This window comes from Xiphias gladius, chromosome 1, assembly GCF_016859285.1.
Source record: "Xiphias gladius isolate SHS-SW01 ecotype Sanya breed wild chromosome 1, ASM1685928v1, whole genome shotgun sequence".
In the NCBI taxonomy this organism is placed as follows: Eukaryota; Metazoa; Chordata; class Actinopteri; order Istiophoriformes; family Xiphiidae; genus Xiphias; species Xiphias gladius.
Genome location: NC_053400.1, coordinates 7,511,240 through 7,534,190, shown reverse-complemented (window position 1 = coordinate 7,534,190; position 22,951 = coordinate 7,511,240). Strand labels below are relative to the sequence as shown.

General features: G+C 39.2%; 1 protein-coding gene across 1 annotated transcript in view; it reads right to left on the bottom strand.

Moving 5' to 3' along the window:
• Positions 1 to 22,951, bottom strand: part of LOC120802376 (myocyte-specific enhancer factor 2A-like) — a 44,815-nt gene that overhangs the window by 10,798 nt on the left and 11,066 nt on the right. Inside the window, exons 2-3 of the mRNA XM_040150162.1 lie at positions 13,340 to 13,527; positions 9,177 to 9,380 (exon numbers count right to left, since the gene is read on the bottom strand). Coding sequence (XP_040006096.1) covers positions 9,177 to 9,380; positions 13,340 to 13,393 — 258 coding nt within the window. The 5' untranslated portion in view covers positions 13,394 to 13,527. The remainder of the gene's footprint in view (positions 1 to 9,176; positions 9,381 to 13,339; positions 13,528 to 22,951) is intronic.

The window sequence follows — 22,951 nt, the reverse complement described above, 5'->3', positions numbered from 1 at the left end:
AGAGCCCAGCTGAGACAGAACAGTTTGAACATGTAACATAGTAATAACCGATTATTCCTATATAATAACATTTGTCCATATCACAAGCTGAGGTATTACAGAACACAGGATGAGTATGGCTCTGGCTGGTCCCTATTTCATATGTGGTCAAAGAGCAGGAAGGACAACTAACCACTCATGAGACTAGAAACCAGATCTGATTCTCAAAAGGTTCAGAAAATACAGATACTTCCCTGCCACTGAGGCCATATTTACATTACCTCAGTTCTGTAAATATAAACCCGATAAGCTCTTTGTTTTGATTCCAGTGCGGATGGGGAAAGAAATTTTTATTCTGAGGTAAAATGCCTCTAATGCGTTAATCAATTTGAATTACATTACAAAAAGTAGCTGGTGTTTAGTTCATTACACATTATGTATTTTTTATTTGGAAAATGTTTCTAAGGACTTCTCAGGCAAATCAACCAATTGCTGGTTTAATTCACATTTTTATGAAGTATTCAATTGTCTGAGAGTCTCTCTGGAGAATCCATTGGTAACAGTCTAAGACCAAAAGCTTGCAGCATAGAGTTGGTTATCCAAAAAATAAAGCACAGTAATTGTTTAATTTTTAGCTACAATACCAGCAAGTCTCTAGGATGTCTGTCAGTCAGTCGGTCCACTTCTTTGGTCCAGGCCATCATCAGGTCAAAATTCTAATTTGTACAGTACTTTGTTTTATGACCAAATACCCACATAACTAAGTCTAATGGCATTCCCGTTAATCTTAGCTGTACTTTGTGTTTAGTGCTAATTAACAAATATTAGCACGCTAACACACTAAGTTATTATTAAACTATTAATTATTATAAATTACAAATGGTAGCACTGTCATTGTGAGTATGTTTGCATTAGCATGCTGTCTTTAGCATTTAGCTCACAGCTGTGCCTAAGTACAGGCACACAGAGCTGCTAGCATCATTACAATACCCATCAATACAAACTATAAGGTAGTCGATGATGGCTAAACATGTATCAAATCTCAAAACTATTCTTAACAGTTCTAAGGCTTCTTACTCAGTCTGCTATGAGGAATAAACCTCCTGTCTAGCTAACTGTACCAATGCAGCAGTAGTTTCACCCAGAGGTGTGACAAACACTACAATTAGTATGAGTCTGAATAGAGTCAAATGGTCAAATGCTGTTAACTGAGATACTGAACCACTTACCTAGTTATTCTCTGGGATTTACAGATCTGATTTTCAGTGTTCTATAAATCACAATCATAACTGCCTCCACTTACAAATTCAACGTTATAGTTTGAGAAATGCGTTTATGTTTTGCATGTACAGTAGTGTAAATGCTGCATTCATGCTTCAGCCAAATATCATCTGCTTATAAGGACTACGTATTATTCTGCTCTTGAGGGTCTGACAGTTTGTTTGACTTTATGAGCTTTGAAGCAGCGTGACAGTCAAAAAGCTGGTCTGTGTAGTCCAGACATTAGACATCTAGAGTTTTCCTCTAGAGATGCTGCTCCACATTGCAGTCCTACTCATCTATATTCACACCAGCCTTTTAAAACACAATGGACTGGAGTAAGCAGATATTTTTATAGCAGGTCTGAAACAACTTTGGATTTGGTTGGGTGTTTATAGGGGTGCAGGGAAGAAAAGGGAAAGGGAAAGAGTTGGCTGTTAATCACAGAGATGTAGTCTTTAAATGAGATTCATTAGCACAAACTCCTCTCTCTGTAGAGGATCATATAACTGTGAGCAGCACAGCTTTCCCAAATAGCCAGAGCGCTGCAGAAAGGCAGACCTGTTAAAGAAAATGCTGCCTTGTGAAAGGAAGAACCTGAACCTAACATCAGCTCAGGTCCTTTACAGAGGTTTTATGCATCATTAATCATAAACAGCAATTATAAGTATGAGCATAGTATTACAGATAAAAATGTACACGCATGTGAATAATGACATGGAACTGAAACTTGTGACATTTAGATGGTCAGAAATTACTACATATATTTGGAACCTCAAACCACAGTGGCTTTGACAAAAGTTAAGAAATCATCAGTTTTAAAATATAAAGAGTTTCATAGTTTCTTGGTAAAATGCTACTCCTTTTCTTTACTTTCATACCATTCCTGATATATTTTTCGTATTGTGATATCTAACTTACTGTTGAAAAATCATAAAAAGGCAGCAAGTTGGTAAGTTTAGAGAAGTTAGTTTGTGAGGTGCACTAGATAAGGTAAGTTAGAGAAGTCAGTCAGTCAGTCTGTGACTGGGATGTGAATAGTCTGAATTTCCATCTATCTATCCAATATCTGGAGGCTGAAAATGTAAAAAAACAACAGTCCATTTCTGGCCACTTGGAGGCTGCAGAAAGAAGCTATAAACAACACTCACCTACTGTATTATCATCTTTTAATTTGATTTGATGAAATTGTTGTCAAACATGCAGCAGATACAGAGCAACGTTAGCATTCATTCAGTCAAGCATTCATGTTTTCGGCCACTATTCCAATCTTCACTCTGCTTTTAGCTCTGTTTTGGTCTTCACCAGCTCCTGAGGGAATTATCTGTCTCTGTCTCTAAAAGCTCCACTATGTTCACCTTACCAGCTGGTTGCAAACTTTGTCTCTCTATCTAACGTACAGTGTGGTTTTTTAGAGTTTTTTTTTTTTTTCTTGGCTGGAAAAATCTGGAGGCTGTGACAGGATACAACGTTGACGAGAGTGAACCAAAACAACAGGCCGTAAAACCAAAACAATGAGTCAATCCATAGAGACAAAGTTGGTTCAGTTGGCTGACAGTTCTCTGTGGGTTCATCATTACAAGCAACACCTTTCACATTACACATGTTTATGTAATCTATCGTTAATACACAAATGTGAATTATAGAAGTCTAAAGCTGAAGCTTGTGTGATTGCACATTTCACAAAGAAAATATGTTATTCCCACTGGCTTCCCAATGAAGCCAAGTAAGGAATTGACATTGTTCAAGTGGTTTAGAAAAATTAGGGTCACATAATTGGTTTAGAATATGGTTGGATGAATTGATGGGTGAATCGAAGTCGGCAGCACCTGGACCTGGGTACAGGAGTCACTGAAAAAAAAAAAATCAAATCATACCAACATTATGCAAGCCTTGATGGTGACATCACCTCTCTGGTATCCATCACCTCATCTCTGCTCCTCATTACATTACACATCATAGCGTGAAAAGGATGGATTGACAGACCAACTCACCTGCCAGCTGTCTGTCTGTCTGTCCACCACATGTTCTCTGCATTCCCAGACACTAGTAGTTATTAGAAGCTTTAAACACACACTTGCGAGTCTATTTTCACCATAGGCTTGAAACCCCACTTTACCAACTGGTGACCACTTAAGAAGTCACACTCTCAATTCCTGCTAAGTTCAGTGGTTGTTTTCTATTTCCACGCACTAGTAAACATCATGCTGGACAGTTTAAAATTCAAAAAGGACGCACACAGTGTTTGGCTTGTTCAGTTCAGGACAAGCTTTTCCTCAGTCTGTCAGCCTCTCTGTTTGTTGGACCATTTGTTTGACAATTATGCCAGTTGGTGTAATTATGGGAAGGTACATTGTTGTACATCTTGTGAGTTACTGTGTAGTGGTGGCAGCGATTATCAGTGAAAATCAGAGGTGGAGAATGAATTATCCATCAGTGATTTAAAAATACTGTACATTGTGGATAATATGGCCTTGAGACATTGTAACACACAAGGTGAAGGTAAAAAAGACTCATGTATATTTTAGTGTGAAAAGGACAATGCAAAACATACACTTGTTGCATTTTACTACATTTCTTGCAGAACTTTTGCAGCAACGTTTGCTTTTAAAAATTGTTTGACCGCATTCTTTCACCCAATTGCCAATAACAAGACAGCTAAGACTCATAATTTGGAGTTCCAATATACCAATTATATTTTACTATTTACATTTCACTACTTATTCCTTGCAACAGTCCAGTTATATCAAAGGCCCTGCCCTTGCTACAGTAAAGCATCAAAGTATCAAGTGTCATTTTTATCACAAGCTTACCGCAGGGAGGTACTGAGATACATAACCTGGCATTGAGATATCACATAATAGTCTGTTAATGTGTCTGTGTGAACAAAAAGCGTTGAAGTGCTGTTTAAATATTCATCTCTGCTTTCAAATTTATGTCTGTCATGTGAAAAATAAATAACATTAAAATGATCAGAAAACAAACAGAAAAAAATGCAGGGCTGATCACAATCTGGCTGTCTGATTGCAATCATAACCTGGGAAATACCTGCATGTGGAGGTACAGTATATGTAAGTAGCGCAAGTGCATTGTAAAAATTTCAATAAGATGACACAACTCCAGAACAATATGCAGCCTTCCGTTGTATAACAGCTCACCAATTATTATTACTTATACGAGGACAAATGAGACATAAAACGGCAAATGGAAAGTTTTCAGTTACTCAGCATCAGGAGTTTGTTACTCTACAACCCTTCTCTGATTCATGTGTGAACTCAGCTTGACTTTACCAGCAAAAGAGGAGGGTGTTTCTATTAAGGACAGCTGTTACCAATCATATGATGATCCCAGTTTCTTAAATGTTTCACAACATTCTCAGGTAGCTTTACAGTTTATGTTTAAATATGGGGGAGGTCAAACTCCTATGACAGAAGTTGTTTTCTTTAGAGGAAGGAGAGTGGACAGTATGAGGGCAGAGAGGGACACAGAGTAGACCCAGGAGAGGAGGGTCTAGGGGGATTTGCTCTGAGACCCATTGGTCTATATGCGGCTCCACAGATGCTGGTTTAAACCACTACATCATGTCTGGGAACTGAAGACTATCTTAAAGTGTCTGCTATGGGATCTGAGAGAGTGTGTGTCTCCTTATCATCTCAAATGTCAAAGTCAGCTTTAGTGGATCACTAAAGGCATCTGGATCATTACAACCATCAGGCACAGGCTGCAACATTAAGCATCTTAACATATGAGGGTGATGCCTTGTTGCTGTTGGGGCTGTATCAAAGATAAAATAAGGCTCCTTCTTGCCCTGGAGTGAGTCTTTTCCAGTCGGGTGATTGCCCTATAGGCTAAGAATAGGGCAGGGATGGGGGAGTGTTTGAGATGTGATTTGACACATCTCTGGCAGAGCTAAGCTCAGCTCAAACACTTTAAAAGGCCAGTCCACACACAGTTTCCACAGATTGTTTTTTTTACGAGGCATCCTACAGATCACACAGAGCTAAACCCAAGCAACTGCTGTGGTGTATGCCACAGTGTCTGTCTTTCACTGTATTATAGTTTTCACTTTCTGTTATGGTTCCCATTCATCTCTGGGCTCTGCAGGCCGAAATGACTGCACTGCATACCTTGGACAGCTGCTCTGTTATTGTTGAAACTCAACTCTGCAGCACACAAACCTGTTATTATTATGAAAAAAGTAATCTGTTTGTGAGATTAGCTGACCAGCAGAGACTTTGTAGTTGTTATACTGTAGCTGGCGAACCATCATCATCATTATTTATTTATTTATTTATTTTTAAATCTTCCTGGCTTCCACCTTCACTTCAGGTTGACATTATACTCTTATCTCATCCATATGGAGATAGATCTGTAGAGTGCATTTCAAAAGAATCTATTGCTTAAAGTCAAACTGAAATTAAAAGTCAGTTTTGCAAAGAAATCAGTATACTGTATATCCATGGTCATGAATTTTTGGTTCCAACTGACAGTGTTGGCACTGGTAACTTGATTGGTGCAAATCTAGTTGGACAGGCGCTGAAAGAAATTATAAAAATTGTTAGCCACTGCTTACCCTACATTCTTCCATGACTCTTTAAGTTACACCATCTTGTGATTCATAATCACTGCTCGTCGCTGTGAGTTTTGACAGTTTGGTCATCTAACATCACCACAACTGGACCCACGAAAGAGACAGCTAACAATAGATAGACTCCTTACAACTGTGCTTTGTATATTGTGGGACAAACACAACATTGAGTGTGCAGAAGCTGTCGATGACTCGGGAGGGGTTGAAATAACATGAATGAAAGCAAGATCTGGTCGGAGTCCGCGCTAACAATGGCAAGTTACGCTAAGCTTCCACTGTCTGAGTGTAAGCTAGTTAGCCTAGCTTGGCATTCTGAGTGGAATTAACATCATGACGACTCCCAAATGTTGAATACTGTACAGGGAAAAACAGCTTAAAGGAATAGTTTGACATTCACTTTCTTGTCAAGAGGCAGATGAGAAGATTGATACCACTCTCATATCTGTACAGCCAGCATCTGGTTAATTTACCTTGGCACAAATTAAGACTGGAAACAGGGGGAAACAGCTAGCCTGGCTCTGTACAAAAATGTAATAAAATCAACCTTCCACAACCTCTAAAGCTCATTAAAATATTACATTTGTTTTTTTTAGTCAAACCTAAGTGTAAAAACCAACATATAGTTTTATGGGGGGTTATGTGCTGGACCGTTTCTTGTGCTGGTACCATACAGACAAGTGAGAGGTATCAATCTTCTCATCTAACTCTCAGCAAGAGAGCAAATAAGCCCATTTCCCTAGATGTCTTTGTGTTTTAAGTATTCCTTAAAACACAAATGCTGGATAGCTAATTTTGTGTGGGCTTGTTGAAAAGAGGAAAAATTGCTTTGTTCTATAATTTGCAAGACATACAGTATCCTCCTTTAAAAATTAAAAAGAGCAAGATCGTTATAGTTTATATTTCCTTACACAAAAAGTGAGTACAATTCAAATTTCAATTTTACTTTAAACATACTGGAGCAACCAAACAAAATAAAGAGACCATGTTTATGCTGGATGTGGTAGTGCTCATGTGAAGACTGCGTGTGTGTGACAAAGAAACTTGCGAGCTGTTTGTGTTTTAGCGGCAGAGAGATAACCATCAGCAAACATCATGTTCCATCAAACATTGACAAGGAATCCACATAAGCTGTCTGCTGGTCCTTCCCGACACGAGATGTCTGTTGCAGCCAGTGGGGTATTACTTTACACATAGTCAAATTCCATGCTTAGATGTTGCAGATGGACTTACCGATATGTAAAAGAGCAACCTCCCACTTTCCACGCTTTGTTTTAACCACTTTGTCCTATGTGTGACATTTGTGGGGAAAAACAAATAAGGGCTCGAAGTAGGCAAATAGAGCCTGGCTAATGGCTCTCAGAGCTGACACAGGTGTCTGCATGTGGTTTACAGCAGGACAATAGACATGATTATGTTATTTAGAATCATCACAGTCAATATCAATGGTGCATATTAAAAACCTCTACCACTACTATCACTACATCTAAGGCAATGAATTCCTCTTCTGTTTATCCCTAAGCCTGTATTTGTTTCAGGTGTTTTTTTTTCCCTTTTTAGTCCTATAATTGTCTGGGAAGGTTAAGAGTCTGTGAACCTGGTAAGATAGAAGACACTGAGAGAGGAAAGAAAGCAGATGGAAAACATGCCTGGACTCCCCCTGAAACACTGAAGCGTCTCTCTTTTTCAGGAAGGAGGAAGAAGCATTTCGAAAATAAACACAGTTAATTTAGGAAGTTTAGCTTCCTTTACAGTTGACAGTTTGCATTCAGTACAGTACTGCTGTGTGTGTGTAAGGTACGCTGGGTGGGAGCAGTAAATAAAGGCCCTCAGCAAGGCAAACACGCATCAGAAGCTAACATAAACAGCCAGAACGTGAGTCAAGATGACCATTCATTTTTAATGGTAGCGGCAATGAGTACGTGCTGTGAGAGACAGGAAAGTGCTGCACAGGGACCATGATGCAACACGTCTGTTGTCACCACACTGATGATGCTGTAGGACCCCACAGAGCAGGCGGACAGCTGGATCTTATAACTCAAAACATTTGCTGTATGTCTCCAGTAGGTAAGCTATGACGGGGGTATGTTAATGCTTAATACACAGATGATTTGCATTATCCAAAGTTGGAAGGCCAAGTTGCAATCTATATCCTTCAAATATGCGATGTGAAAATCTCAGTCTTCATTATTAGTTTAATCAATGATCATAAAACTCTTTAACAAATGTATTTCATTCTTCATATTCTAATGGATGGATGTTCTAATTTGTAATCTCTTTCATTCTTTTATTCCATATTATGAGTTAATTTTCCCACAGGGTTTCAACAGGCGTTGTCACATTAAGTCCTGATAGTCTCTTGCAGCCCTATTGTTCTGCACCATGTATAAGGCAGCATGAAATGACCCCACTGCCTGTGTTGTTACAGGGCCAGTATCAACTAGATTCAGTTTGCATTTTGTGTTGTACATCAAGTTCAGCATTTATGTGTTCCATTGAATGAAAAAGATACATAAAATATCTTTCAAAATGTATAATCTTTTGCGCAAAATTTTAAAAGAGGTAAGAGAGCACTGAAGGCAGCAACAGCTGGACAAATTCTGCTGAATCCTCAGTTGTTACACTTTCTAGGAATTCATCTTTCTAAAGCACAAACTGCAGACATTTCATTCCTTAATCCTCTAAATGGATGCTAACAGTTTCAGAGCTTTCAGAACAAATATTGAGGGATTTTCAACCCCGTTGAGAAAGTAAAGAGTTTGAGCGTAAATCCTCAATAATGTTTTACAGTATCAAGAGTTTTATCTCTCTTATGCTCTCTCTCCTTTTTTGACTTTCTCCAACTCTTTATTTTATTACTTCTCTTTCACTTTCTGCTTGTCCTCTTCTCAATTACTTCTACTACTGTTTTCTTTCTTTCTCTATGTTACTCTCTACTAAATCTGCCCATGGAAAGATACAGAAAAAATGTCTAGGGTCACCCATCTGTTGCCCTGATGTGATTACACTCTTTTAAACCATAAAATGACAAAAACTTAACAAATGTCATATCTTTGCTACCATTTCATGAGTGATACTGAAAAACAGGTCATTGGATGTGAAACATTTAGGCATTTGGGCATTTAGCTGGCATTCACAGCACTATTAATGCTGAAACAGCACAATAGGTTTCAATAGATCAACCACCAAAAGTAAAGAGGAACAAGAAAGTCTACATTTTCTCTACAAACTCAGACTGTACATGAATAATGCTCTGTGCCATATTTTGGTCCGTCTGAAACTCTCCAATGACAACACTTGCACTAACATTATGACATGAGTTGGAGACTATCAAGAGATGTCTACCACTCACCTCTACAATATCAGAGTTGGTTCTGCTCTCATGGGGTTCGTTGTACTCGGTGTATTTCAGCAGGACTTTGTCCATGTCGGTGCTGGCATACTGAAACAGCTTGTTGGAGCTGTTGAAGATGATCAGGGCGATTTCACAGTCACACAGAACGCTCAACTCATAAGCCTTCTTCATCAGACCAAACTTCCTCTTCATGAATGTCACCTAGAAAGTAAGGATAAGTCTAGTTTTATTCAAATATCCACTCCACATTTTGGAGAGACAAGGAGTTTAAATGCAAAACTGCAGTTTAAGGCCTGACTGCATTTTTAATTACTTTGAAACCATCATCATTTTCTCTTCATTTTTTACCTAAAGCACATCCTAACGCAAGAAAACCCCATTATTTGTATAAACAAGATGTTATGGTGGAAGAAATACAATAATAATACTAAATTGACGTGTAGGGGAGGTGGAGGCCAAAGGGCAGTTTACAAAAGTCTTATGTCTTTGAGCAGAAAACAAATCTTTTAAATGTTTTACAGACACAAAATCTCCCAAAATGGAGGGATGTCAGAGTTGACAGCTAAATAATACTTTTGTAAACAGCCGATCACAGTGTAATTCAGCATTTTTTTGTCATCTGATTGCTTAAGGATAAAAAAAATGGCCTTGTCTTTAAGGTAATGAAATCCAAATAGCTTATGGCAAAAGGGCAGGTAACCCAATGTGCATTCCATTGCAGCCTCTAATCTGAAGGATGTGGTGTGGTTGTCAAATTCTGGTGCAACAATAGTAATAAAAACACACATTTGCAATGACATTTATGTTTCATTTCAGGCATTTAACAACTGCTCTTACCCATAACAACTGACTATGAGTCAATGAACACTGTCAGCATAGACAACTGACACAAGGTCAACGCCACAACCTCATAGTTGAGATTCAAAGAGATTCAAAATGTGTCTGTGTCACGCTAAAAGGAGAGAATAAGGAGGGAGGACGAAGGTCAGGAAGGAAGGAAGTCCTGTGCAAGATCTGAAACTAAACTCCCCAAAGCGGGTGGTAATAATCTGTAAATTTGTTTCTAAATTTGTGACTTTTGCTAATGGAAAATGTCATTGATTGAATGGATAGGAAACGTGGGTGGTTAAAGCAACTCAGTAAAGTTTCCCCTCCCTTAATGATTACTATCAAGGTGTTAACCCTTGATAGTAATCATATACCTTGAAAGTCAATAATACTGTCACTAACCCCCGCCTTGTAGATGTAACCAAAAAAAAAAAAAAATCCCAAGTTTACAGTTTTTAACATTATAGCAATCATTCTTGCGACCTAAACCATTCCAGGCAACCATAAAGCTAAAATGCACTGTTTGGAGTGGACCATTTACAGCTCACATTAAACCTACATACAACCCACAGGTCACACATCGATCATACTCTCATCCCTTTTTTGGTGTGTAGCTAACGCCCTGCAGTGAGTCAACTGTATTCATCTAGGTTTGTCTTCCTTGCATCATAGCTTCTGGGATCCTTACTCATATCACATGTAGAAGCTTCCTCAGACTCTCCTATCTTCTCTCACCTCTAAGATTTCTAGCAATGTTGAGTATCAGGTGTATGTCATTCGGCCCTTGCCTGCCTAATTCATGTTCTCACATTTCCAGATGTTCACAGCTCTGCAGCTCACAGTCTTCTACTGTTTGCTGATGACCAGTTTTTCTGATGGTAGTTCAGGTACTTGCTCAAAGGCACCACAACAGTTGTTGGTGATGTCAGTAAGAGTCTTTCAATATGATTTTCAATATGTAAGCAAAACAAAATATAAATATTAAAAGGGAGCAAAGCTACACCCGGAAAACAGTCGAATTCAACAAAACGACAAACAAAATGAGATATACTGTACAATCAATCCACAGTTGTTGGTCGAAAAGTAGTTTTTCCATTTTCAGTTTCCCAAAAGGTTTGAGTTGGTGTTGCCAAATGTTGCAATTCACTGCTGGGAAGTATAAAATATCCTCTACTTATAACTTGGAAGAGGAGTTAGGAAGAGCCGGAACCTCCTAAACAGACTGTAAGACTAAAGTGGAGTTTCAGGCAAGCGTGTGTGCTTTAGACTTCAGTAGAAAACACCCACTCATCTCCCATATTCTACTGCTCTTCATGCCCTTACATGCTCCTGAGGTGAACAAACAAACTCCTCTTCATCCTGGCAATTCCTCACCATCATTGGCTATTCACTGGTCACAGGAAAACCCCCCTTAATCTATATATTCTGAGCACTGACCTCCTTGCAAGAAAGGACATGAAATGCTTCCATCAATGTGAACCTCACTAGAAGTCAGATAATTGGAATATCCAGATCCTAAAGCATAGGTCTATGTATCACAAAGCCTGTCCGTTTTAAGGTTAAATGTGTGGAACTCAGTAACTTAAAGCTACTCTCCATCTCCCGACCCATTTGGAGGCTTTTACCCAGGGAACTGTAGAGAGTAACACTGTATGCATGATAGCACTGTAGCTTTATATATTCTCTACCAGAAGAAGGCCAGAGAGAGAATGATTTACTGTTAATAAGTGATTTATTCTCCTTTTTGGTCATAAAACTACAGATTTCTTAAAACATTTTAACTTTTTCCCAATGGGGACGATATAATGTAATTTGTCTGTTTGTCTGTTTTTTTGTTTTCGAAATGTCTAAGGAGCAAAGTGTCCTAAGTCAAGATGTTGGAGCTCCGGTAACCTTACATGTTCAAGTTAGGGAGCAAAAGCTGCATCAGATGGCCAACCAAGTTCATGTTCAACCAAGCTGAACATTTGCACTAATGCCAGAAATATTTGGAACAGTAGTACTTACTGAATAAATGTTGCATCTCATTACAGCAACTAGATTATATTATTGGTAGTAAATGCCACAGTTTTCACTATGATTACAACAGCAGTTCATGTTTGTTGGCAGAAAAGTTAGTTTTTTTTCCAATTTCCTCTTAAACAAAGTTTGTAATTATATTCATTATTTCTTGAGCATGACTTACAAATATATTTCTGTGAAAAGAGATAACAAAGAACTACCTTGTCCCTCTTTTAGACTATATGTTTGTGCTGATAGCTTATGTATCCCTGGTGAATCTTTCTACTACAGCAATTTCATTACCATATAATCTGCATAGTGTGTAATAGTGTGATAGTTTTAGAAAGAGGAAAAACAGCTAAAAACAATTGATGCACTTGACAGATAAAATGAGAAAAACAAGCCAAATTCCCAAAATAGAATGCAAGAACCTAAATATACAGCAGGCTCTAGTGATAGTGCACACCCAACAGCTAAAGCAGTGTCTATCTAAAAATGATCTGGCCAAGACAACCAAACATCAAATATAAACATCATCCCAGATATTTATTTTCCAGCCACATCCCTATTTCCAGAGCCTGCGCCTTCCTTCCAGACAGACTGGTATTTGTTGTGCTGTTGGAGGTGATATATATAGAGGAGACAGACAGAGAGGGATTCCAGTGGGCAGCAGTGTGGCTGAGCAAGGAGACCGTGAGGAGAGAAGGCCACTGTGTGTCCCTCACGCTGACCCACCCTGCTAATGACAGGGTGCCGTTCGGACCCAGCTAACCCCAAATTACTGCCCTCGCCACCAGCTGGGACCACTGCACTCTCAGAAGTAAAACAGCTTTCAAGAATCTTTGGGAGTTTTTAAACTGAAACTATAGGGGATCCACATAAGGTGAACCTGTCAATACTTGCACATCCATATAATACTTTAATGTTTTTATCATAAATTTTATAGGGCTACTTTTAAAATATCGACATCAACTGTACTTGTTCCTTTGGATTTTGGAATAAACGCAGTGAATCCCTAATCTTAGAGTGGGCTCTTAGCAGGATTCATGGGCCACACATCAACACATCAGATATCATGAAAACTAAATATTAAAACCAAAAAAATCCAAAAATGCAGCTAGATGTTGTTTTCCACAGCAGAAATACACTGTATGTTTTTGTATGGATGCATGTTGTGATACAGAAGACTGAGGAGATAGTTAACAGAGTAAATGTCTGGAATAAGGAATTTATCAATCCTGTAGCTTATGTGCATAGGAGGTCTTTACCCTCAAACAGCACACAATTATAAAATGTAATATAAGAAGACATAATGAGAAGAAGACGCTGACCTGTCGGTTCCTCTCATCTACGATCCGGGTGATCTGGATCTTCTTCCTCCCCATTGCCAAAACACCTTCCGATAAAAGCCGAAGAAGAATTTCAGTAGGCTCCAGGTAGTAAAGGGTTCAACAGACAATCCTTAACATATAGTCCCACTGTCAGCTCTGTTACTCCAGTATCAGCTTGGCATGGCTTGCTGAAAAGAACAAGAAAGACACAGGCAATTTAATCTCAGTGTTATTTAGCCCTCTCGGCATGAACAATGCCACAAACAGTTTTTTTTCAGCAAATGCTTTCCAATATTTGCACTAATCATATAGTGCATTTTCACAAGAGCATAAGTAAAGAGTCATAGATTCCTTGCATCTAGGTTGCCAAATCCAGGTTGTTTACAAGCAAGATGATATTATCAAGAAACTAAATTCAGTAAAGGACATCATTACAGCTTGCTAGACACAAAACATTTATTTTCCCATATTTTCAAATGGCTACGTACTAAAAATTACAGTGCCACAGAAAATAATCTGTGCCAGCCTGGGTGCACCTGATGGATCATTCTTACAATGAGTCTTCAGGCTTTCCTTTTATTTTTTATTTGCTATTTTTATTCTCAATCTTATACTGTAACTTCCCAAGGACAGCTGGTTCTTCGCCTGACTGCAAGGAGTGCCGCCAGGAGGGCCTTAAGCACACCAAGGTTAACTGACCAACCAGCAAGACTTGCTAGTCCAGCAACAAGGACATGATCCCTCACCAGCTTCCCATCCACAAACAATGCCAACTGTGTTTGTTGGAATCCACATCTCTGCCATAGAAACCTTTGTTGTCTTTTCCACAGTACCTTTGGCCTTGGCCTCGGTCCTTTGCTTTGGAATTTAAACTGTAACCACTGGAAAGAAAAGAGGACAGAAAGACAGAAAGACCAAGGGAGTTCAATCTAGTGCACCACCTTCTTTACGCACTTTGTCTAGCTGGCTCCAAACTCTCTTCCACAGCAGTATTCCTTCATGTAAAACAACTTATTCAACCCTGTAGTGTTGACTGTTCTCGCCTCGGCTCTCCTGCTTTCTCCTACTGCAAGAGTGCCTACCTGCCTTGCTGTGTCCCTCCTCAGCCTCAGTGTTTCTCAGCCCTGCCTTCCCCCAGAGCTCCTTAGCTCTTGCCTAATCTCATCTGATCTGGGAGGAGGCAGAGAGTGAGACGAAGCCAGGCTTTATCCTAACCCTCCCAGGATTACTGCAGCATGTGGAGCCCAGAGCTGAGCCACCAAAAGCCCCACCGCAGACCCAGTTCACAGGGTTGGGAGATGGGACAAATGCATTTGTCATGCACCAGTGGAAATTTATCTGTGACTTTTGCTGATTTAAATGACCTTTATATTTGATAAAAGATAATACAACTGAGTGCCAGTCACCTAAATGCCCCATACAGCAGATAAATAAAGAATAAATAAAATTAAATAGAAAATCCAATGTTGATGAAAAATGCATTTAAAGCCTAGTTGATATTTCCTGAAGCCTTCCTTAGCCTGCTCTGGTATTGTCTCATTTGAGTGATTGTTTCAGTGCTACCTGTTGAAAATACACTACCATCTCATATGTCATATTTTTCTTTTTTTGTCCTTGAATGTTTAAAAGCTAAGTTGTATGTAATGGTGATTGGTTTGCAGGAGGCTGCATGCTATTGTCTCACCCTTCCAGTTCACCACCAACCAAGTCAGTTCAGGGTACACACTGTAACAGACAAAGACTCCTTGCATATTTGGGATTTAGAGGTCACGAGGATTTATCTGTTTTACAATCTGGATGATTTGATGGCAAGACACAAATATTTTGAAAAGAGAAGAACAATCCTTTTCACCACTCTCCTGATATTTTATTTCCATGAGAAAAGAGACAACAGACATTTCTTTCAGCACGTGCTCTTGAGTGATGGTTTAGTTTGATTGCTATGTTATATTGCTAAATTTGAATTGGCTAAATCCTTGTAGCAGCGTAAATCACTCTTTAGTGCTCTGGTCTTGTTAGGTTAGCCCTGAACAAGCAAGAGACACTTTCTAGCACTTCTGTAACATATACGATAGGCATGTAATAATTGAGTTATTGCGTCATTAATAATGCATTGATCTGCTAAAAGATATAATGCACTCGCTTTAGCAATAATTGATTTGAAACACTCTGAATCACAATAATCAAACTAAGTCGACACTACCCTCTTGTCAGGACAGAGAAGTTGAAACTGGGACTGACACTAGACTGTTAATGCTGACATTAGTTTAAAAAAAAAAAAAGTTAAAAGTTTTAATTATATGTTTAGTTTAAATTATATTAAAGAAAATTAAGAAAAAATAGAGAAATAAACTCAATGATCACTCTTGAATTTAATTGCCTATTTGAAAAACTGAATTTAATCAAATCAAGCAATTCAAATCCCTCATCAACACTGCCAGCCCTGTGCTACTTGTTTGTGTTCCTAAATACATTTTGTATGGAAACGTAACTGCTGCCTGGATTATGTTTCCTTGCAATGTGTTTATTTGAGTGCTACGCTAGTGATAGAGAGGTGATCGGGGTGGATGTTGGGACCAGACAGTTACACCAGAGATAGGGGTTCATATCCTGACTCCTGTGTGTGGTTAGGTTAGTTTTTGGCAACAAAAGCCCTCTGGTGAAGGTTTAGGGAAACCAAAACTCCAATTCATTTTCTAACCTTAACCAAGTGCTGTGAGTGCCTAAAGAAATATCATAAAAAAGGTTTTTAAATTCTTGTAGTTGCTACAGGTGGATATTGTATTGCAAGATAGGATACTGTGGGAAAACAATACATGTTGGCATTGAACATTATGAACAGTTTGTGACTTTGCCAATATGTTCATTAACAACATTTTCTCATCATATTTTATGATTTAATAAAAAGAAAATAATTCAAACGGCATTACATTTCTTACAAAATTTGTTTACAAATTAGACAGGGGTTCCCTAACAGTTGATCATTGTAGTTATGATGGTTAAGATTCACTGCTCATAGTGACAGTAGTGTCTCCATGCTGTCCTGTGACTAATATTGTTGTAATGTAAGTGAGAAATGGAAGCTTTAATACACAGTACATGCAACAGAAATAAAATACAAATTTACCAATCCTCTCCGTGTGTGACAACAAATCTATGTCTCAGACTGCAGAGTCTGTGTAGTAACACTGGTGCCTGCTCTACATCTCTTGTGCATGTGCTTCCCAGACAAGTTGTCCTGATCAGTGCAGATGTAATATGTTACTATGGCAGAAACTCTATCTGGCTGGCCTGAAAATCAATACAACCCAGAGGGATGAGCCAACAGGCTGCAGCAACCAACACTCACACAGACATCTGCAAGGCTATTTATTATGATTTCATTATATCCCAAAGAAAAGTCACACCTAATCTAATACAATGAGTAGCAGAATTTAAAAACATTTTATGGCAATTCAGGATACACTTGACAGTTGTTAGTGTCCTTTGCTGACTAAGTTATATTTTTCCATACTTAATCTTCGTGAGTCTCATTATTTTTCTGATTACTTAACCTCTTGCCGTGTCTTTAGGTTATATATTAAAATGGATATGTAGCGCTTTTGAATAAACTGTTGATTTTACACATTCACACTGGACTGGAAAACAACAGAAACACAAGGTACATTTGAGTCACAAATTAATCTATGATTCCTCTATGATTTTCCTTTGATCATAGATCAAGTATTTTTGGTATCTTACGTCCTTACTGTGTAGAATAACAGTACATTTGTACAGTAATTATTTATTTTCTGAATATTTTTCTTTTTCGAAATTAATTCTTATATTTATTTCATTATTTCCAAAGGCCAGAGAAATTATTAAACATCAATGACACAGCTCTGCAGTTTTCTACTCTATACTTGCTCTGACCTTCTCAACGCCTCTCTTTAACTTCAAAATACACCCTGCCTCTGGATGTATCCTTAACAAGAAGTGCTAAGCCCCCAGAGCGTACCTCACAGCCAAATGCACTCCTCTTTATCTCACCCATGAAATCCAATTCCCGTGGATCTTTGGGAGCATGACCATTATTTGTGAGGGTGTGAAACACACTTTTCCAAGGTTGGGTTGTACAGGATTTTATATCTGTTATTCCTATACAATAGAAGAATGTCACTTATTGTTGTTTTGGTAAATGGAGTCTCAGAGTTTCCATATAACATTTTTCTACATATGAAGTATACTGAATGCTGTACATGACTGCATGATGAGGAGAAAATAAACATGTTTTTGCTCTGGCTGCTGTAAACAGTATATTTGATGGCTAACATGGAGTAGCTGTCATTAAGTATGCTTATATTTTACTGCCCCACTGAGATATTAGTAATTTGAAAAAGTGACTATTCGTGTTTGTTCACTTGAAAATAGCAACTCTTTCATATTTAAATATGAAGGTGCAGCCAGAAGATGGCTATCTTAGCTTAGCATATAGCCTGGAAATGGGGAACATCTAGCTTGGCTCTATCCAAGAGTAACAAAATCCATCTTGTCATCACTGTGATACAGCCAGGCAATGAGCAGAGACTCCAGGATGTTGCTGTGCCTAGCCAAGAAATAGTCCAGCACATGACTTCCTATAAAACCACAAATTGTCGTTTTTACACTTTACAAAGTAGGCCTTAGATTTGCTGGTAGGTTTTGTTGCTTTTTGTGAAATTACTATTGACTAATTGATTGCTATACTGTCACAATAGCAGGATCACTTAATAATGATCATTGATGGTCATTTGAGTAAGGTACGACTGAATACTACTCTAGAAATGCTTCGTGGTAACAGCAGAAGTCCATGAACTATGAGTGTACTGAGCAGTTCAGAAAATGTGAGGTGTAGAAAGTGGGAGTCTGAAACAGAACAGGGTGTTGCTGATGAACTGCTTGGTTTTCGTTCTTCGATGAATGACTGAAAGTTAAACCATCTGTCTTCTCCTCAGAGAACTAACAACATCTCAGTCATTCAAGAAAATGTTGGAATTACTTTCACTATATCAACCACTGTACTATATATCCTAGAATCTTAGCTAGCTCTAACATTAAAAGTAAGAAAAGAATATTGATTACCCACCTAATGATGACAGCAGGACTGGACACAGCAAAAACATGACATAAGACTCCTCCGCACTGCCAACTTCCTGTTAATTCTGACAACTACAGAACCTCCTGTTTAATGACCTATCTGGCAGTCAAAGAGGGAGCATGAGTGGAAGTAACCCTCTCACTGCCACTACCCATACACACCACCATTAAAATTTTCTTATTCAGCTGAGCATACATTTCTTACCGAATCTAAACAGTAAGAAATGAAGCTTATTGTACTTTTACACTGACTGCAAAAGAGTAAGCTTCAGTTCCTACAGCTCAACAACAACCAAAGCCAACCAATAGACAGGAAATCAACGGATCAGCTATCACTTCTATCATTCCTAGATTTCTGCTACATTTTATCAACAATGAACTTTTAGTAATCAGAGTAAAAAACACAACCATAAAAACACTTCCTTTAAACTAAGCCAACCACCTAGGAACACAGATGACAGAGATAAACATTTCAGCAACTCAGACTCAGTTTGTCTTCACTTCCGAAGCTTACTGCATTTCTGTGATACAGGGGAAACTGCTGGACTAACGTCATTAGTTAAAATCAGTTTCTTAGAGGTTGTCACAGTTTCATTTATAGCAATAAAGACACTGTGTTTGAAGCCTTCTGTAGACTTTGATTGCTCCTAATTAACTTTTCACACTTCAACACATACTGAGGGGTTTTTCAACCTTCACTAATTCTTAAAGTGTTACCTTTAACCTTGCCAACACTCTGGCAATCATTCTACCAATTATTCTTCAGATAATGGTTTGTAAGTCCTCCACACACAGTGCAATGCATTTCATCCACCCACCACAAGAACATGGCAGCCCCCCTCTGACACTGGCCTGTTGACCCCAATAAACCCCAATAAACGGGGTCAACAAAGAGCGTAAAAGTAACAGTTCTAATAACAGTTGTAACATCATGAGCACTAATTAACAACCTCCCTTTCAACATTTCCTCGGGTAAAGAAAAAACAAAATTAAAGTTGGTGAAGGTTAATCATGCTGTGTCTTAACAGCACCAGGTTGTTTTCAGTGCAAAACAGTACAGTAATTGGCAACCCGTTCATCCCTCCTCCTCATTAAAGACCATTGGTTTGTCTGTAATTGTGCTGACCCCACCGTGACCCCTGTTCCAGTCACTCCAACAGCGAATCAATGAGGCTTCAAGCTGATGGTACCCAGCATGCACCACTAGGTAACTCCCTCCAATCTTCTGCTACTAGTAGAATAAAGAAACCACTGTGTCCAATGTGCAAGAGTGGACCTCATTTTGGTTTGGTAGATCACGGAGCTGATCCTGGTTATCAGCACGGAAACAGCCATGGTGAGATTCATGGCCATTTGCTGGAAGATTAAAGAGTCTCTGTTTCATCACCATTTGCGAAAGTGTTAAGGACTGATGACACAGATTATATTCTTTATGTGTATCTTTACCTTCCAAGCAGCTTTGCTCATCTCCTTGCTCTCGTCTACTTTCCTTTTGCTCAATCTGATCCTTCTTTCTCTAGCAGCTTATTTGCATCATAGCCATGAGCAGAGAGAGATAGCTCAAGGCAGACTGATAGAAGATTCTTCTTCCCCCCTGGCAAACACGGACATTCTTTGAAGTTCTCATAAATGGAGTTTTTATATAAGTTCTTGGGGGAACTTATTCATGGTAAACATGCTGGCTACGTGGTGGACCTACTCCCTGAGGGAGATGGAGTGAGATCAGGCTTGTTTACTGGCTGAAGTGTTTAACACTACCCTGTTTACAGTACAACCCTCCCCGCATGCCCAGTTGAGAATATGAGTTTTCTTTGATGTAACGAAAGCGAATGACAATTTATGTAAAAACATAATGGAGTTGCAGCAACTTAAAAGCACCAGTGATGAAATTAGCATTGTATTATGCAAATGATGCTCTGGCACAATGAACAATCTTTTAATAAGCAGAAGTTAATACAAACATCACTATCAGCAACGACATCTGCAAATGAGTCTCCTTGTAAATCTGTTTAATGACAAAACCTGAAATTCAGTTCAGTTCAATCTTAAAAATGTTCCACTTCACCCTTTTCTGTGGCTCATTGAGACAGGAACATGTCTTTTATAGCAAGACAGGAACAAGGAAACCAAGTGCTGCTCTTGTCTGCTGCCAAGCACGTCAGGAGCATGGACTGTGATTAATTCATTACCCACAGTCAGACAGGCTAGCCTCTGCTATCACGCAGCCTGAGTATCGACGCTGGCCTCTGTTGCTTTGCAGGTCACTGAGCTAATGAGTTTTTGCCTGAAACGTAATAATTAAAGTCATCTCTCTCCACCAGCAGCCCCAGCATTTAATGCCAGGCTGAAGGCCAGGCAGATTAGATGGCTTAAACTGTCATCTACCATACCAACTGACTCCCCCAGTCAGTTAGCCAACTAAGATCTTGTGTTACTATGTTAAGTATGAAGAGGGAAATGAGAGTATAAAAACTAAACCAGCCCAAAGCTTCAGGCTTGCATTCATCAACACCCTATTCTCCCGCACGCTGCAATGTTTCTCACAATCTCCCAGCCTAGTAAAAACTCCAAGACAGCAGTCTGTTCATTTAATTACTGGCGCACTGTGATGTCATTTCATTATTTTGTTGCTTTTATGACAGTGGGATAAGATTTTCCTGTCTCAACACAGAGACACTGATGTCATGCCTGCAACACAGACTGAAACACAAGCTACCCTGTAAAATATGCTTCCCCTTCCATACTCTGTTCCTTTCATAAAAGACACAAATTTGTTTTCAGCTGCATTTTCCCCAATACTTTTCACTCTCTGCCAATGTCATGTTTTCTAACTGCTAAGTGGTGATACTTACTTGCAGTGATTGTGGTACAATAATAATAACAGGGAAAAATGGACACAGCTCTGCTGGACCATTAAAATTAAAACATTTCCAACTCCAACTGCTCCCAAACAGCCCCATGTCGAGGGTCCTCAAACACACACACACATACTGTAGATATTTCCCTCATGAGTTGGTTGAGACCAGACCAGGATGAAACTTCCTGTGGACTGCTTGGTTTTCAAAACCATACACCTTTATGTGCAAACTGAGGGGAGTAGGCTGCATTAGTCATGTAGAGTGCGTGATGTATCCTGGGCTATTTGAGCTCCTCTGTCCCTGGTGTGTTCCCTGTAAATGTTGTTTAGTGGTTCCTGGCCCTGTCCGATGATTTTGCTGCTGATGCAAAGAATCTTTTGGAGTGGGATTGCGTGAATGTGAGTTTTTACTGGAAATACAGGCACACCTGAGATTTGTCAAAGATGAGCGTACTTTTGTGTTTAAAGGAGAGTCATGGTTAACGATGGTGGTGAGATACCTATATTCGTTCACTCTTTCGATTTTCCAATGACTGACTTTCCAGCTCAGGATTAGTAGATTTGCTCTGTAAGAAATCGATAATTATTTCTTTGGTTTCAGAAGCATTGAGGTCAAGATAGTTCCCTCTGCACCACTCAGAAACCCCATTTCAGTCTGACGCCATCCGTCAGAGTCTGTGCCATCCATAATGACTTTGTCATCGAGGTGTTTGAGGTACTGTATCTAATATCTGGGTCCTGGCTTCTGCAGTTGTCCATGTACAAGGCCAAAAAAACAGGAAAGATAACAGACCTCTGCGGGGCTCCTGTAGAAGAACTTAAGTGGCCCGTATCAATGGTCACCTTCCTACCAACCAGAAAAAACAGGACCAAGAGGATGAAGTAGGGATTAACATTCATTCTGAGCGGCTTTATCCCATCAATTGGGGTTCGTCTGTATTACAAGCGCTCGAGAATTCCTCAAAAACATTGTGACTTAGGTCTTAGCTTCTCTAAGTGGGTGTAAGTGCCATGAAGAAGTGTTAGGACAGCATTGTCCACACCCCTATGATGTTTGTAAGCAGTGGGTCAATGTGTGTCTCTATCGCCTACTGTTCCGTGGGAAGAATGAGTCTCTCAAAGCTCTTTGTCACCAGAGATACAGATACCAGAGCTACAGGGTGGCAGTCATCGTTGTATGCCTTGATAGGGTTGTTCTTCATTGATATTGGCCAAATGATTGGAAGATTTCCATACGGTAAGTATGAAATGTTCAGACAGGAAGCTGTTGAACAAATGGATTCTAATGTTGCTCTGTAACAGCTGGATGTGTATATAAGCAACTGTTAATCATATCATATTAAAAGGTGATGATATATCAGTGCACAACTTGTTTCCACTGAAACCAAGTGGCCAAAAAATCTGTTATTGCAGTTGGAGAACCCGGGGAAGTTTGAGAAGTCGCATGGCGTTAATAACACCCTGGATACTGAGATCACCCCAAAGTCTAACCATAAGGAGGAGGAGACACACATCCTTATTGTGGAGGGCTATCTGCTTTACACCTACAGACCTTTGATCGACGTGCTGAACCAACGTTACTTTATTTCCATCCCATAAGAAGAATGCAAAAAGAGGAGGTGCTCTAGGAACTACACAGT